The following is an 18,177-nucleotide window of genomic DNA, read 5'->3' as shown; positions in this document are numbered from 1 at the left end:
AGAATTAAATAGAAGAATGTTGTGATTGGTTGAAAAGTGGAGGTAGGTGAGAAAATTAAATGATGGAGGATTGTGATTTATTAAGAAGAGAACGTTGATGAACAAGTTGTTATATTTTAGGATAAACCTTGAGGGCTAAAAGTTGTGAAGGAGCATGAAACTAAGGTATAACACGGAATAAAATTTGAAAATATCTATTTTTTTATAAAAAAATTACGTTTACATACGCTAGAGTGAAGAATTTGTGAAAATATCCCTAATCCGCGGGTCGGTTCCGCGGGAGCGCAACTAAAGCACGAGGTGGCGGCGCCGAGCAGACGGCCGAGGCGCTCGCGCGGAACGAGGCTGCGGGACCAGAGCCGGGAACGCGGAACCGGCTCACTTCCGCAGCGCTGGCGTGCGGAACCGTGGCACCAGCATATTTTTACTACGTGACACTGTACCCGACACTGTTTCGGTACTGTTTTACACAATTCCAGTCTCCGTTCCGCACAATGGAGACGCGGCACCAGCGCATGAACAGTTCCAAACAGCCCTTGAACAGTATCAAAACGGTGTACAAACAGTACTACGCAGTGCCGAAATGGCTGGCCACCGCGGTTCTGCGTTTTGGCGCCACGGGACCGTCGCGGTTCCACGTTTTGGAGCTGCGGGAACTTGATGGTCTCGCGGTCGTCCCACGGGATCGTCGCTCCCGTGTTTTGAATCTGCGGAACCGCCGTGGTCCCGCATTTTTATTTCGCGGGACGGGTATATTTTTGCACAATCTTTTCATTCATGTATATAAATATAAATTATTGAAAAAAATAAGTATATTTGCAAATTTTTTTCGTATAACACATTCCTTATATTTTAAAATCAGTACAAATGTAGTACTAACGAGGTAATGATATGACTGGTAGAGATTTGACCAACCACGTGTACTCCTAACTCCTAGTTGGCACTAAAAAAAGAGAGAAATGAAAAAAAAAATGAGTAGAGGGATGGAGAGCTCACCGTTGGGAGCGCCGGCCTGCAATAGTGTATTTGATGTATCGCAATCTATGTACTATGTGTTAATTTTATCATAAAACCACGCTAATGATCTAAACTCGAAAGTCATCGTTTTGCGATATCTTGCCTTAAATATTTTGTTTCATGATAAATTTGGTTATAAATTTATAGTTCCATGATACACTTTCTCAAGTTTTTTTTCACAACGGTTTTGTATAAGTTTTTTGGGAATATGGAAGGACCGCATCTTCGTATTAAGGGGGAAAAAAACTTTATTTACATCTAAAATTCAATAAGTGAAGAAGACGGGATACAGAAATACAGAGATCACTTAAAATCTATTCTCCGGTCCATTGTTGCGACCTTTCCTCTGTGGATTGTAACACAAACTCTGGAACAGCCGATCTGGCTAACCGCTAGAGCTCTGCCTTAGCGGCCATTGCCCTTACCACCTCCACCTAGGTTTTCTGCTGCTGATTGAAGACTCTATTGTTTCTCTCCTTCCAACGTCCATGTGACTAGAGGTTTAATATAAGTATTTGTAGTTTTGTAAAATTTATTTAAAATTTTACGTCTAAGTTCTGCTAATTTGTGCTAACCAACCAATCAGCACTGCTAATCAAATGCAGCATTATTCTAGAGCAATGATTGCATTAACGAAGGGAGTCTAAGCAAGGCAGGTTATCAGAGCTGATCGATCGGTTGGTTAGCACATGTTGGTGTAAATATGTATTGTACCAAGGACCTATCTGTAAAGTGTTATGCTAATAGAATAGATGAGGAAGGGGTGAGCTGAGTAGGCTAACCCTAGAAAAATTCCCCAAATTGAATAATATGGTATCAGAGCGGGTCGCCGGCGACTGGGGAGGTTGAACCCTAGCTGGCGAGGTCGCAGCGGCGCGGCGCAGCGGCGCGGGCCGAGGAGAGGTTGGCGCGGCGCGACGACGCACGCGCGAGGCCAGCGTGGCCGCACGCGGCGGAGACGGTTGGTGGCCGCGGCAGGAAGCGGCGCTGTGCCGGCGCAGGACGACAGCGCTGCTAAGGCGGGACGTGGAGTGAGGAAGCGACGGTGTCGACGGCAGGGAGCACCAACGGCGACGACGCGTGCAGAGGGCTAGCTGGTGACGGCGTGTGGCAGAGGAGCAGGTTGTTGCTGCTGCTGGTGAGGTGTTGGTGCTGCTGCTACTTGAGAAGGTGAAGTGGGCGCTTGGCTTGCTGTTGCTGCTGTATTTGCTGCTGCTGTGCTGATTTGGGGAAGAAACTGAGTACTTGCTGCTGTGCTGAAAACTGAGAAGTAGTGCTATTGCTGCTGTTCTGTTTTGGTGAGAAACTGAGGAGTAGTGTTGTTGCTCCTATTAGTTGATTTGGCTAATATTTGATCTGCCATGGGGGATTGAAGTCTGGTCCTTGTTGTATCTCTGTTAATGTGGTAAAGAAGAAGCTAAGGGAAGAAAAAAAATGTCTTCTGGGGAGGGAAAGGAGGTTGTGGATACTTCCTTGCTTGTTACTAAAGGTGATATGAAAGGTTTGCTAGAGGATTTGTTGAAGATGGGCATGATAGGTCCTAGGAATGCGGCTGGAGTGTCTGAAGTGAAACTAGAATTGATGCCAAATGAGTTGAGGTTGGAGGGGAGCAAAAATTATTTGAGTTGGTGTAGGAGAGCCCAACTGATGTTGAGAGCAAAAGGGGTGGATCATTTTTTACTAGAGAGTTGTGAAGAACCTTCTGATAAGGAGAGCCAAGCATGGAGGACGTGGAATACTACAAATTCCACTGTGGTATCTTGGTTGATGAACTCGGTGGCTCCTTCTATTGGCAGGATGATAGAAGCTATCCAGAATGCTGCAGTTGTATGGAAGACGCTGAGCAACATGTATTCAGGAGAGGGAAATGTAATGATGATGGTTGAGGCTCAGAACAAAGTGGAGAATTTGAAGCAAGAGGGGAGAACAGTCCAAGAGTACGCTAGCGAGCTGCAACAGTTATGGGCAGATCTTGATCACTATGATCCCCTACAATTGAAACATGAGGATGACATTGTGATTGGAAATAAATGGCTGCAGAGGCGAAGAGTCATTCATTTCTTAAAGGGGTTGAACAAGGAGTTTAAGGATAGGAGAGCAGCTATGTTCCACCAAGCTACATTGCCCACTATGGAAGAGACCATTTCAGCAATGGTGCAGGAAGAGATGAGATTGAGGTTGATGAGAGGTACAAATTCTATAAGATCAGCATACATTGCAGCTGATAATAGGGAATGCTACAATTGTGGGCAAGTGGGTCATGTGAGCTACAATTGTCCCACTTCCCGGAACATTGGTGGTAGGGGATCGATTCGAGGAGGGCATGGTGGAACTCGTGGTGGATTTGGAGGAGACCGTGGTGGTTTTGGGGGAAATCGTGGTGGTAGAGGAGGTGATCGTGGAGGTCGTGTTGGAGGTCGTGGTAGGGGCAGAGGTGTTCCTCAGGCCAATGCAGCTACGGAGGATGGGAAAGCTGTTACCCTAATAGGTGAACAAGTGACACAATGGGAGGAATGGCAGAAGAACAAGACCAATGAGAGCTCTAACACCACCACTCACTTTGGTAACTTCGCCAACTACGCCCAAGTGGGCGAAGGTACTCAGGCACAGGCACTTGCATCTACATATAGACATCCTATAGATTGGATCATAGACTCAGGAGCATCAAAGCATGTCACAGGATTGCATAATACTTTCACATCATACACCCCTTATATCCACTCTAAAACTATCCAAATCGCTGATGGTACATCCAAGCCTATTCATGGTATAGGGTCGGTAGAGTGCACATCATCAATGAACTTGTCTTCTGTTCTGCATGTTCCTTCCTTTCCAGTTAACCTTCTCTCAGTTAGCTCGGCTATTGATCAACTCAAGTGCATTGTTGTATTTGATGAGAAGTCTTGTCTGTTCCAGGAGAAGGGGACTAGGAGGAGGATTGGGACTGGAGTCAGGCGTGATGGGTTGTGGTACATCAATCATGAGGAACTGGGACTAGCTGCGGTGGTTGGAGATGTTGAGAAGGAGATCAGTTTGCTTCACTGTCAGTTAGGACATCCATCTTTTGAGATTTTGAGTAAGTTGTATCCAGACCTCTTTAGTAGAGTGGATAAGCATAGATTGGTGTGTGATGCTTGTGAGCTTGGCAAACATACTCGCTCTACATATGTTGGAATTGGTCTTCGTAACTGTGAGCCCTTCATATTAATACATTCTGATGTTTGGGGACCATGCCCAGTTACTTCTGTGAGTGGTTTCAAGTGGTTTGTCACCTTTATTGATTGTCACACTCGTATGACTTGGATTTATATGCTTAAACACAAAAGTGAGGTCCTTCGTTGCTTCCAAGACTTTCATAAATTAGTGACAACTCAGTTTGATGCAAAAGTTAAGATTATTCGGACTGATAATGGAACAGAATATATCAATAATGAATTTGTGTCATATGTCTCAGATGAGGGGATTATTCACCAGACTACTTGTCCTGGCACCCCTCCTCAAAATGGTGTAGCTGAGAGAAAGAATCGGCATTTGCTAGAAGTGGCAAGATCTCTGATGTTCCAGATGAATGTACCAAAGTATCTATGGAGTGAGGCTGTGATGACAGCAGCATATCTTATCAATCGCATGCCTTCCAGAATACTTGGTATGAAGTCTCCTGCCGAACTGTTATTGGGTAAGCGAGAGTTCAAGGTTCCTCCAAAGGTGTTTGGCTGTGTTTGTTTTGTGCGAGATCACCGACCTTCTGTTGGCAAGTTAGATCCTCATGCAGTAAAGTGTGTGTTTGTTGGCTATGCTTCGAGTCAGAAGGGGTATAAATGTTGGGATCCCATTGAGAGAAGACTGTTTGTGAGTATGGATGTGACATTTCGTGAGTTTGAGCCCTATTATAAAAGTAAAGGAGATCTTGACCAATTTCTTGAGGAATTCTCGACTGTCATGGAGGTTGATAGTCGAGAGGGGGAGAGAGAGAGAGAGGTGACATACATGAAAAAAATGTTGGTGACAAGAATGGAGAGGCAATAGTGATTGGATCAATACCATGTTCTATTGATGATGCGAGTAAAGAAGTAGTGGAAGTCATTGAAGATACACAAGATGAGGATAGAGAAATGGTCCCTCATGAAGAGGATGGAGAAGAAGGAGAAGTAGTTGTTGGGACAATTCCATGTCCTATGGAGGGAGCCGAAAGGGTGAAACAAAAGGATGTGCTAGTTTACCAAAGGAGGCGGTTTGATAGTCAGGGGGAGAAAAGAAAAGGGTTAGTGCAAAGTCAAATTGAAGAGTTACCACACCCAAAATGTCCAGTCCCTGAATCCTCCCAGAGTCTCTCTCCTCCAGCCTCCTTGGCTTCTCTTGAGACAATTGGTAATACTTCTCCAACTCTTGAACATGTAGAATTACCTCTTGCACAACGTAGAGAGACTAGATCCAATGCTGGTAGACCTCCTATACGTCTTGGTTTTGAGCATCTTAGTTCTATGCATGACATTGCAAACTATATCACATATTCTCATGTTTCACCAGCATACAAAACATTTATTGCATCATTACAGACAGTGCCTATACCAAAGGATTGGAAGTGTGCAAAGCAGGATCCAAAGTGGAAAGATGCAATGAAAGAAGAGTTGAATGACCTTGTGAAGAATAAGACTTGGGAACTTGTAAAACTTCCACCAGAAAAAAGGGCAGTGGGATGTAAGTGGGTCTTTACAGTGAAGCAAACCCCTGAAGGGAAGGTGGATAGGTATAAAGCAAGGTTAGTTGCAAAAGGCTACAGTCAAACATATGGAATTGACTATGATGAGACATTTGCACCGGTGGCAAAAATGGGTACAGTGAGAGCTTTGGTATCTTGTGCGGTGAACTTTGGGTGGCCCCTTCATCAGCTTGATGTGAAAAATGCATTTCTCCATGGTGATTTACATGAGGAGGTCTACATGGAGATCCCTCCAGGATTTGGGAATAGCTAGACAGTTGGAAAAGTATGTAAACTCAAGAAATCCTTGTATGGGTTGACACTACGCCGGACTAGGTCATCTCTGACGGGCCCAAACCCTCACCTTTGACGGGTTTGGTCTTGGTCAGTGATTAGTGGTCACTGATGACAAAATCACCTGTGACGGATGAAACACCCGTCACAGATAACCCATCTCTGACCGGTATATAAGTCATCTCTGACGGGTTAAAACTTGTCACCCGTCACAGATGAGTCATCAGTGACGTGTCGTAACTACCTGACCGTCACTGATGACTCATCTCTGACGGGTTGTAACTTACGACCCGTCACTGATGACAAAGCAAGAAATACAATTTTTGAATTTTAAACGTAACAAAAAACCTCAAAAAAATATTTTGAATTTTACTAGCCATCCTATACATGGTTACACATCACTACCTACAAATTCACAATTTTTCACGCAATATAACTTGTATGCTACAAGTGAGATTCGAACTCAAGACCTCAACCTCCATATAGAGCTCCCTTACCAACTCACCTACTTAACACATATTGACTACTAACCCAATGTTATTATTTTGTCTATGCTTGTCTGAATCATTTAACATATATTTAACACCCTAAATAACTTCAAATGAAAATATTATCAACTAAATAGTTATAGATCTCATCGTGTTTTATAACTTTTACATAGAAAATATCTTCATCCGATGTTGTTTGAAGAATTCAAAATTTCATTTTTCAAAATATATCTCACTTTATAACATGTAAATTTTGTGAAATGAAAATATTTTCAATTATAATGTTGTAGATCTGATTGAGTTCTATGACTTTGATACGGGGCATGTATCCATCCATGTCATTTGAAAAAAAAAACTCAAAATTTTGTTTTTAAAAGTAGATCTGATCACTTGTAATGCATGTTCGGGGATGTAAACGATCTCTAATAGAAATGTTGTTAGTTATAAAGTTGTGGATATCATTGAGAGCTACAACTTTTATATAGGACATGTTTCAATCCGAGGTTTTTTGCAAAATTTAAAAATTTGAATTTTCACTCATCACTGACGGGTCATAACTACCACCCGTCAGAGATAACGTTATCTGTGACGTGTGTTAGTTAAAGACCCGTCAGAGATGAGTGGTCTCTTTTGTGATGGTTCATAATACTACACCCGTCACAGATGACATGTCATCTGTGACGAGCCATGGTTGTGACCCGTCACAGACGATCTGTGACGGGTTACAAGTGCAAGCCGTCACAGATGACTTCACATCTGTGACGGGTCCTCCCTGGTAGCCATATATTGAAGAGGATATTTTTTCGGCCCGTCAGAGATGACTTATCTTTGACGAGTTGCGTTGGCCCGTCACAGATGACCCGTCACTGAAGCCCGGATTTGTAGTAGTGTGAAGCAGTCTCCACGTGTATGGTTTGATAGGTTCAGGCATGCAGTGTGTGATATGGGGTATTCTCAGTGTAATGGAGATCACACTGTCTTTTACAAACATAGGGGGACACACATCACCATCTTGGCTGTGTATGTTGATGATATAGTGATCACTGGTGATGATGTAGAAGAAATCAGGTGTCTAAAGGAAAGGCTGGGAAAGGCATTTGAGGTGAAGGATCTTGGTCCTCTTCGCTACTTCCTTGGAATTGAAATTGCTCGTTCATCAAAGGGGATTGTTCTCTCTCAGAGGAAGTATGTTTTGGATCTGTTGACAGATACAGGAATGCTTGGGTGTCGTGCAAGTACTACGCCTATTGATAGGAATCACCAATTGTGTGCTCAATCAGGTGATCCCGTTGATAAGGAAGCATACCAAAGACTGGTGGGACGCTTGATCTATCTTTGCCATACAAGACCTGATATTTCCTATGCGGTTAGTGTTGTGAGTAGGTATATGCATGATCCTCGAACTGGTCACTTGGATGTTGTTCATAAGATTCTCAGATATCTAAAAGGGACTCCTGGAAAGGGATTGTGGTTTATGAAGAATGGGCATCTAAATGTGGAAGGATATTGTGATGCTGATTGGGCGAGTAGTATGGATGATAGAAGATCTACATCAGGTTATTATGTGTTTGTTGGTGGTAATCTTGTTTCTTGGCGAAGCAAGAAGCAGGCAGTGGTGGCTCGGTCTACCGCAGAAGCAGAATACAGAGCTATGGCTTTGAGCTTGAGTGAGATGTTGTGGATGAGGAGCTTGTTCACTGAATTACGAGTGCTAAGAAGTGACACTGTGATGCTTCATTGTGACAATAGATCAGCCATCAGCATTGCAAACAACCCTGTTCAGCATGATCGCACTAAACATGTGGAGATTGATAGGTTCTTCATTAAGGAGAAGATTAATAGCGGGGTGCTTAGGTTGGAGTATATTAAGTCATGTGAACAGCTAGCTGATTATCTAACAAAGGGGTTAGGTCCTAGTGAGATTCAATCAATATGTAACAAGATGGGTATGATTGATATCTTTTTCCCATCTTGAGGGAGAGTGTTGGTGTAAATATGTATTGTACCAAGGACCTATCTGTAAAGTGTTATGCTAATAGAATAGATGAGGAAGGGGTGAGCTGAGTAGGCTAACCCTAAAAAAATTCCCCAAATTGAACAATAGCAAAAATCAGCCGTACAACCTGACCATGTGAGTGGTTCCTTGGATCGGTATAATCCTCTGCCTGACAGGCGACATTTGGATCAGTCAACAAAGTGCATCATTGCACTGGGAAAACGCTGCATTATTGGACGCAACTAGTGGAGAGGAACCAATCAGCTGCTCGAATTCTCGTCCTATAATTCATTTTTAAGATAATGGATTAAGAAACTCGGCCTCTACATTCATGAGAGAATGCACACAGCCAATCTCGTGATCTCATCCTATAATTTGGCTGCGTCATTGAAAGAATCATATGAAAACGTCGATTTTGTACGTAGGATGCTACCAACAGGGGATTGCACGAAGAATTAAAGTTAGCAAGATGTTCGTATTTAGTCCCTACTATATTTATGTGGTTTGCTTTTCGTCTCTATTATCACTATTTATCAGACAGAACTCACCCCTTAATCTATCAAAACCATCTGAATAATGGTTTTTACTACTTACCAGAATAATCCAAAACTCTACCTTGCAACGTTAGTAGAAGAAGCAGTAAAGACAAGTACACTAGCTTATACATGGCCGGTTTGGAATAAACTGCTCTCTCTTTTACTGATCGACAGATCGAGTATTCAGTTACACCATTCGATCCAATAATTCAGGGAAAAACTGGAAATAAGTAGGAGACAGTTGCAGCAGTTTAATCAGCTCGAGACGGCATGCATCTGCATATACCATCCAAGCTAATACTAGTAGAAAGTACGTACAACGGACTTACGGACACGTACTGTGTACTACCATACGCGTCCTTTCAAGTTCAGAAAGGACACTGAATTTCTGATCAACGGTCCATGCATGATGCATCCCCGATTACAATTTACAAATATGCAACACATTCCATGCAATCCAGTCATTATAATGTTCGATAATCAAAACAATCATTTTCGCCTATTTTTCCTGGAAAAACTTCTATTAAAAGTTGAGGTCAGAGCATCAGCAACTTGTCGATTGCAAGTGCCCGGCCAAGAAGGGTAGAATAATCGTCAGAATCTTCAGTTAGCTGATCCTGATCATAATTCATACCGTATTCATAATAGAATAAGTACCTTGAAGAAACAGCGATCGAGCATTCGAGCCGGTCCAGGTGAAGCTAGGCTAATCATGTGAGTATTGCATAAGCAGATTGGAAGAGAAGCAGCAGCAGCAGTGGCGACATTTGTCAGGTTCGTTATGGTTGGGTAGCCACGCGAAGTTGTGTACTTTGTGTACGGACTCTACACTAGGCAATCATTAGTGGTCCAGGTCAGAAAACTGAAAAAATTAATATGGTCATCGGTGGCGTACTTAGCTCATTAACTATGATATAATGTTCATCATTGGTAGTAATCTAAATCACTGGAGAAATCAGCTGAGAAAATCCGTAATAAATTTGCTATTCGTATGATTTTAGTAAGAGCAAGTTTAAATAGTATAGTCAATTGTTAGATCCAAATCAGTTTAATATCCAATTCATACAATAATTACCTATAAACATATACAACACTATTAATGTCTGGTCCCACTTGTCATATATACATTGCGTCTTAGAGTCTGTACTGCAGCTGACTACAAATCTGTAGTCCGCTACTCATCTCTTCCCTCTTTTATCTCGATATGTGTTCATAGCTGACTTATAATCTGTTGTTGTAGCTGCTCCAACCGACTTGTGCTTTGGAACGGAGGAAGGGGGTGTTTAGATCCACTGGCAAATCTTTTTTCCCTGTCATATCGAACGTTGAACACATGTACGGAGTATTAAATATTGAAAAAAAAACTAATTACACAATTTGCGTGTAAAATGCGAGACGCATCTTTTAAGCTTAATTGTGTCATGATCAGACAATGTGGTGCTACAGTAAACATTTGCTAATGACGGATTAATTAGGCTTAACAAATTCGTCTCGCAGTTTACATGCGGATTATATAATTTGTTTTGTTATTAGTCTACGTTTAATACTTCAAATGTATGTCCGTATATTTGATGTGACCTGACAATTTTTTTTGCCAGTGAAACTAAACACAACCGAACTGTCTCTGATACCTACAGCTTCCGGGCGCAGTAAAAGCCCTCCTCCGCACGCCGGCGGCGGCTGCATCGATCTCCTCCACTTGAGACTTGAGAGCAGTGGCGGATCCACCATGGGGTCTATGGGGTCTCGAGCTCCCACTACCTGTGTTGTAATCATGGGAGTCCCCATAAAGACCCCACTAAAATTTTCTGCCATACATTCATTAGAAGAGGGGGCTATAAATTTATATAGTTTGTTTAAACTCTCCTATTAATCCTCCTAGATCCGCCCCTTCTTGAGAGAGATGGCAACGACTTCAATTTGGAGGTGCCAGCACCACAGGCCCACAGCTTAGTTGGTTTTGCTGGCCACTCGCCTCCCCATTAGATTTCAACCTAATAATACAAGAAAACGATGTCCTCACTAAAGACTAAACTCTAGCTACTGTCATAGTACATACGTACCGATCAACACCTCTGTTATATATTCATCGTATACTTTATACAATTATTGGAGCTATTAGCACACTATCAGTCGCCGTCTCAAGTCTCAACAGACCAAATTATCAAAGCGTCGACGCTGAATTCTTTGTGGTAATAATTGCTGGTGGTATCGCATCCGTATTGGTGGGACAATATCTAGTGTTAGTCTAAGCACAATTAGCAGTATAGTATATGAATGTGTAATGTGGATAGCTAGACAGATGGAAAACAAACCGTCCTTTGATGTATACTCTAGATCACTAATCCCAGACGTAAAGAAGAACGGCAAGCTTATGAAAACACGCAGAATTCCAGAAAAGTTTTTCTTTTGTGTGCAATGGCTACTTGGCTAGTGGCGCGCATATTGATTGATCGTATTGTAGCTAGATCCCATTATATGGTCCTACTTGTACTATGTCCAGTAGTTACCCAGTCGATACCAACGGGACCCGCGATGTCGTATCTCGTATGTGTTCCAACTGGCATGACATGATTATTGGAAGCGACTTCTGCTATGTTGGTCACCACTTCACCAGATACTCCTCCCGTCTCGAAAAGAAACAACGATTGACTTGATTCGTACCGCGAATTTAAACCTTGTTCTTTTTTTAGACGGAGTAAGTAGGCAATTCCGCAATTAAATTAGCTGAGCAGTGCACTGCGTGCATACACTTATGTCTTCCGCATGCGAAAACAAAAATCACAAAAATAATATAAAATTCCCCAAAATCAAAACCTGAAACCATACCCCCCCCCCTCCTGCTCCATCGCCGGCGGTGGCCGATCCCATGCCCACCAGCCGTCGGAGGCCGAGCCTGTCGCCGGACCCACTGCAGCTGCTCCTGCCGTCATGCTAGATCACCCCGCTGCCTCCGGATCCACGTGCGCACTCGCTGGGATGGGGGAAGGGGGTGGAGTGGCGGCCCAATCTGCGTGGGAGGGAGAGGGGATGCCGGATCTCACCGTTGCCACGCCTCCCGCCTCCTGCCTCCCGCCCGCCCACCGCCCTGCACTGATGGAGAAACCCTTTGTAGTCCCGGTTCGTAACCCCCCTTTAGTCCCGGTTTCCAAACCGAGACTACCAATCCGGGACTAAAGATCGCTATCTTTAGTCCCGGGTGAAATAACCGGAACTAAAGATCGATCTTTAGTCCCGGTTGGTAACCCCAACCGGGACTAAAGATGGCTCAGCCGTCCCGGTTGGTGTTACCAACCGGGACTAAAGATCGAGCTGACCTTTTTTTTTCATGGCCCTGTTGCTGCATGGTTTATATATATATAAACCATGCATATATATGTTTCAGTACATATATGCATATATAATATATGCATATATATATTATATTATATTTATATATGTTTCAATACATATGTACATGCATAATATATATGTATTTATACATATATATGTTATGCAAATGCATCTGTGTGTGTATGACCAAAATATATTTACATTATAGAAAATGTGTACACATGCATATAGAAACATATGTAGTCATGTATTAATTACAATCCATTATATGTCCTAGCTAGCTACGATTTCGATGTAGTAGTCGCTAGCTCACAAGCTAAGGACCTATGAATTGTGTTTCCGTCGTAGTAGAATTCACCCTTGGGATCAAAGATTTGTTCGTTGATGAATCCAAATGACGGAACCGATACCAAGCCCTACATGGAGTTTAAAGCTATGATTCGTAGTAGCAATTAACATAACAAGATTTTCTTAATTAACAGAGGAACTTATGACGGTACCTATCTATAAGTTCGAAAACCTTGTCAAACGTAGACTCTTTTTTATCCATTGAGTCATATACGTTGACGGTGCAGGCCGACAGGTCGAAGAGTAAAAGCACCCAGTGGAATCTGCAATGTGCGTGGGATGCATTACATATGAAACACTTAGCAAGTTCGTACGGGAATGAAATTTGGTATAGGAAGACAGTAAAATTAAACTAACTCTGTGTTGTAGGGCAACAGTATGAACATCTTGTAATGCTGCACCTTCAGGAGATGGACGAGATTGTCCTCTGTGGCTTGCGGATATTGGTCGAGCATTGCGACGTTTACTTTCCGAGGGTCGATGAATCCAGTATCGAAAACTCCCCGCCGTCGGGCCTTTTGAATCTCCATTCTACAACGATAAAAGGGAGTATATTATTTTCTATAGTCTACTTATATACAAGGACCTAATTAATTAAAGGAGACGTATTAAGAAATCTAACTGAACGATATACTTACAAAATCCAGCAACTCATAATAGAGACGTCGAGGGCATCCAGTTGGTATAGTTCGTAGATTCCCTTGAAATTGATCCAGAGAATGTCATCTCCTTGCAAGAAGTCCATGTCCCTGATCCTCGCTCCGATCATCTCTCTACCAGTGGCGCTCATCTCCATGTACAGCTGATGGAACTTGTACATTTGTGTGGGTAGGGACTGCAGCAGCTCAGGCTTGACAAGCGGTTTACCGAGTTCGTACATGTATTTCACTTCCGCCTTTTCGATTGGTGCGACTCCTAGCAATTGATCCGTAGTTAGACCGGTGTCAGTAATAAATTCTTCTATCGTCATTTCTTTACCGGTCACTAACGGCTCAATCTCCTGGTTTGGTTGCTCTCCAAGCTGAGGGACTGGTTTGGACTTTCCAGAAGATGCTTTCTTCAGCGTTCGCTCATAGTCCGATAGCTTAATGGCCTCCTTGGCAGGTGCAGACATACCCCTGAAGAAGTTCATGACACTCGGGTCTATAGGAATCTTCTTTTCTGGACTTCGAGGCTTGAATTGTCTCTTGACTTCTGATGCCATGTAAGCGTCAAGCTCCTCTTGCGTGCAATCGTACCCCGGGTCCTTGTTCTTGGCGGCGTCAGCTTTCGCCTTCTTCGTTGCCCTTGTGTGGGCAGGCGGTGGAGCTTGGGGGGCCCTTGACTTTGAAGGTGCCGGAAGAGGAGCTTGCGGAGGAGTCGGTGTAGGAGCTCGAGGAGGAGTCGGTGCAGGAGCCTGAGGAGGAGTCGGTGCAGGAGCCTGAGGTGGAGACGGTGCTGGAGCATGAGGAGGAGACGGTGCAGGATCCTGAGGAGGAGATGGCGGAGCCGGAGGAGATGGTGCACGAGACGCCGCTTGTCGCCCAGGGAGGATGATGTACCGCCTGCGCCATAGAATAATGGCATGGCTTGTGTCTCGTAGATGCGTCTCACCGTCTCCTCCAGGGTAATCCAGCTTGAGGTCCACGTACGTTCCTTCGACCAACTCAACTTCGACCTTGGAGTATCCTGCTGGAATCGGCCTGCAGTGGTAAGTACCTGAAGGGTCCGTTGGGATGGCTATGCCCGACGCCACCTTCATGTGGTGAGAGGTTATTTATTAGTAATCAACATATATAAGCAACAACTAGCGGAATGGGCAAATCTAAAATATATAAACTACGAGCTTACCTTTATTGATAAGTTCTTGAAAGGAATATGCAGCTCACATGGTGTCCGTTGAGTGATGTCATCAACGGGGCAGGTGGATTCGTCCTGGGTTTGCATGGCGTCCATGCTCTGTGATCCTACCTGCCCCGTTGAGGCGCAGCTGCTACGGTTTCCTGACGGGCTCACCATTGCAGGAGGAATGGTCGGCTAGGGATCATTGGACCGATGTGCGGCCATGCGTTCATCAACCTTCCTTGCCACCTCCTCTTGCATGCTGAGCTCGTAGCTCGATACCCTGAACTCAAGATCTGCAATCTTCGCCTCGGTATCTCTCTTGCTCCTCATCCGACTCTTGTACGTGTGGATGTCCTCCTTGAACCTAATCTTCCAAGGAATCACCCCTTTCCCTCGTGTTCATCCTGGATGCTCTGGAGTCTGCAGGGCGAGTGACAGCTCGTCCCTCTCTCTATCTGGTCGGAACGTGCCCTGAGAAGAGGCTTCCACTGCGTCTGTTAGTCGACGCGCAGCCTCTCGTATCTGATCGCCGAAGACCAGTGAGCCATCAGCTGGGTTGAGCGTTCCACCGTAAGCATAGTACTAGAACTTCGATCGTTCCGGCCAATTAGCGGTGGCCGGTTCGATACCCCTCTCAAGCAAGCTAGCCTCCATCTCCTCCCACTTCGGCATCACGACGCTATAGCGGCCTGACCCCAAGTGGTGATGGTACTTCTTCTTGGCTGCATTTTCTTTGTTTCTTTCCATCATCGCCTGCCCTTGTTCACTGTCTTATATGCAACGAACTCGTCCCAGTGATCCCTTAGCTTTGGGAATGTGTCGAAGTTCGGTGTCTGCCCCTTCAGGATATATTTCTTGTACAGCTCTCCCTTGAAACTCTGAAACTGTTCTGTCATTTTCTTCAGAGTCCACTTTTTCACTTTGTCCTCTGTACCCGCGGGAAGGGTGAATGTCTCGAGCATTGTGGTCCACAGCATCTCTTTCTCCGAATCTAGGACAAAGCTCTCATGATCTCCGCGTGCCCTTGTTCTTCGCCAGTACACCGTACTGACAGGCACGTTATCCCGCACAACCCAACCGCTGTGACGTACATAGTTCTTGGCGGCTTCTGCCGGGGCACTAGGTCGTCCATCTTCTTCCACTTCCATTACGATGTGCCGACCCTCAAGCTTCTTCGCGGCACCTCATTGCCCACGTGCCCTCCTCTGTCCAACGGAGGGTTGACTTCCACTAGCCTCCTCCTCCTGGTTCCCCTCCACATCCCTTTCCACGTGCTCCTCCTGGTTCCCCTCCGCATCTCTCTCCACGTTCCCTTCCTCGTTCAAATACTGGTTTGGATCCTCGTTTCCCTCTTCTTCGTTCCAGTACTGGCTTCTTCCCTCCGCGATTGAATCGTACAATATCTGTTCATCATTGCGATCAGCCATCTGTTCATACAGGAAACATCTGCTAAGTCATGAGACATTTATGTTTTAACAATCTTATATTAAAACTCAAATAATCTTATATGCTAAGACAAAAATAGCCATGTATGCTAAGTGTAACTGTCGTATATTAGAACCCTACACAATCTTACATGCTAAGTCTAATTACAAATCTAATAATCTTATACTAAAACTCAAATAGTGATATATGCTAAATCTAGGTGACGTATATTATAGGACCCTAGCTAGTCAATAATTATATACTAAGTCTAATTACAAATATAATAATCTTATATTAAAACTCAAATAATCTTATATGCTAAGACAAAAATAGCCATGTATGCTAAGTGTAACTGTCGTATATTAGAACCCTACACAATCTTACATGCTAAGTCTAATTACAAATCTAATAATCATATACTAAAACTCAAATAGTGATATATATGCTAAGTCTAGGTGACGTATATTATAGGACCCTAGCTAGTCAATAATTATATACTAAGTCTAATTACAAATATAATAATCTTATATTAAAACTCCAATAATCTTATACTAAAACTCAATTAGTCATGTATTCTAAGTGTAACTGTCGTATATTAGAACACTACACAATCTTATATGTTAATTAAGTCTAATTATAAATCTAATAATCTTAATTGCATTACAAATATAACAATCATATATATATAATTACGTCACTTGCCTGGGCGAATTCCTTCGAGGGCTAGCTCTACCACTCCGGCTTGAGGGACGACTCCGACAACGTCTTTTCTGCAAGATACAAAAAGATGTATTAGGATAAACGCGAAGTAACATATATTGCATTTGACGTTCACGTTTCGTTCACGATATCGTTCACGTTCGCGTTCTCGTTAAGGTCACGTTTCATTCACCTACGTTTGTTCGTTCACGTTCATTAACCTGCCTATAATTGCATTTCACGTTCACGTTCGTTGGCTCGTTCACGTTCGTCCGACAACGTTCTTGTTCACGTTCATTCACCTTGTTCTTGTTCACGTTCATTCACCTTGTTCTTGTTCACGTTCGTTCTCTCGTTCTCATTCACGTTCGTTGGCTCGTTCACGTTCGTTCGCTCGTTCTCGTTCACGTTCATTCACCTTGTTCTCATTCACGTTCGTTCGCTCGTTCTCATTCATGTTCGTTGGCTCGTTCACGTTCGTTCGCTCGTTCTCGTTCACGTTCATTCACCTTGTTCTCGTTCATGTTCGTTCGCTCATTCGCTCGTTCACGTTCTCGGTGTGGCGGCAGCGGGACGGCGGTGTGGTGGCAGCGGAGCGGCGGCGGCGTGGCGCCGCGCGCGGCATCGGCGTGGCGCGGCGGCGGCGTGCGGCGTCGCGGTGTCTCGTGGCGCGGCGTCGTGTCGTGACGAGGTCGGCGTCGGCGTCTGAAACTCGGCGGCCGGCGGCAACCGAGAGGGAGAGATAGAGATCGAGATCGGAGAGAGAGATCGAGAGGGAGGCGGCGCGCGGTGGCTCTCACCCCAGAGATGCGGCGGCGGAGAAGGAGGCAGAGGCGGCGGCGACGACGACGAGCGCGAGACGACGGCGAGATACGGCGGCGGTGTCGGCGCGGGGATGCCCTAGGCAGTGGCGGCGAAGGAGAAGCCGAGAGAGATCGATCGGGTAAAAACTTCTAAGTGTTGGTGGAGAAGACGAGGGCGCGCATCGGGAATATATATAGCCCTAGATCTTTAGTCCCGGTTGATGAGAACAACCGGGAGTAAAGATATCTTTACTCCCGGTTGTTCTCATCAACCGGGACTAAAGATCTTTTCCCGCTATTTCCAAATTCTTTTTAAACCCGGTTAGGGTTAAGAACCAGGACTACTGATAAGCGCATTGAATATTATTTTCCATTACATATGTGTTTCTAAAATAGAAGATAATGCATTACAATTATTTAAAGTACAAAGATTAATGACAATTACTTCGAAAAATTATTGTTGTCTGTAATAAATTAAGTGGATAAAACGTAATAAGCAAATATATGATTTAAAATTAATAAAAATTCTAATAATCATATATACTTAGCATATGAATGATATTATTAAATTGGTAAAAACTCTAATTAACATATGTATATACATACGGCATGATTTAAAATTAATAAAAATTGTAATCATCATATATACTTAGCATAGGAATTATATTAAATTAAATTGTTAAAAACTCTAATTAACATATGTAAATGCCACATG

At 43.8% G+C, this 18,177-nt stretch overlaps 1 protein-coding gene across 1 annotated transcript; it reads left to right on the top strand.

Annotated features, from left to right (window-relative positions):
- Nucleotides 1-1,809: 1,809 nt before the first annotated feature.
- On the top strand, nt 1,810-4,262 carry LOC136355947 (uncharacterized). The gene is made up of 2 exons (XM_066309254.1): nt 1,810-3,613; nt 3,934-4,262. Exons 1-2 carry the CDS (start codon nt 2,452-2,454, stop codon nt 3,945-3,947), a joined length of 1,176 nt encoding a protein of 391 aa, XP_066165351.1. The 5' UTR covers nt 1,810-2,451; the 3' UTR covers nt 3,948-4,262.
- The last annotated feature ends 13,915 nt before the right edge of the window (nt 4,263-18,177 follow it).

This window comes from Oryza sativa, chromosome 4, assembly GCF_034140825.1.
Source record: "Oryza sativa Japonica Group chromosome 4, ASM3414082v1".
NCBI lineage: Eukaryota > Viridiplantae > Streptophyta > Magnoliopsida > Poales > Poaceae > Oryza > Oryza sativa.
Note: the sequence above shows the minus strand (reverse complement) of the source record. Positions and strands in the feature narration are given on the sequence as shown.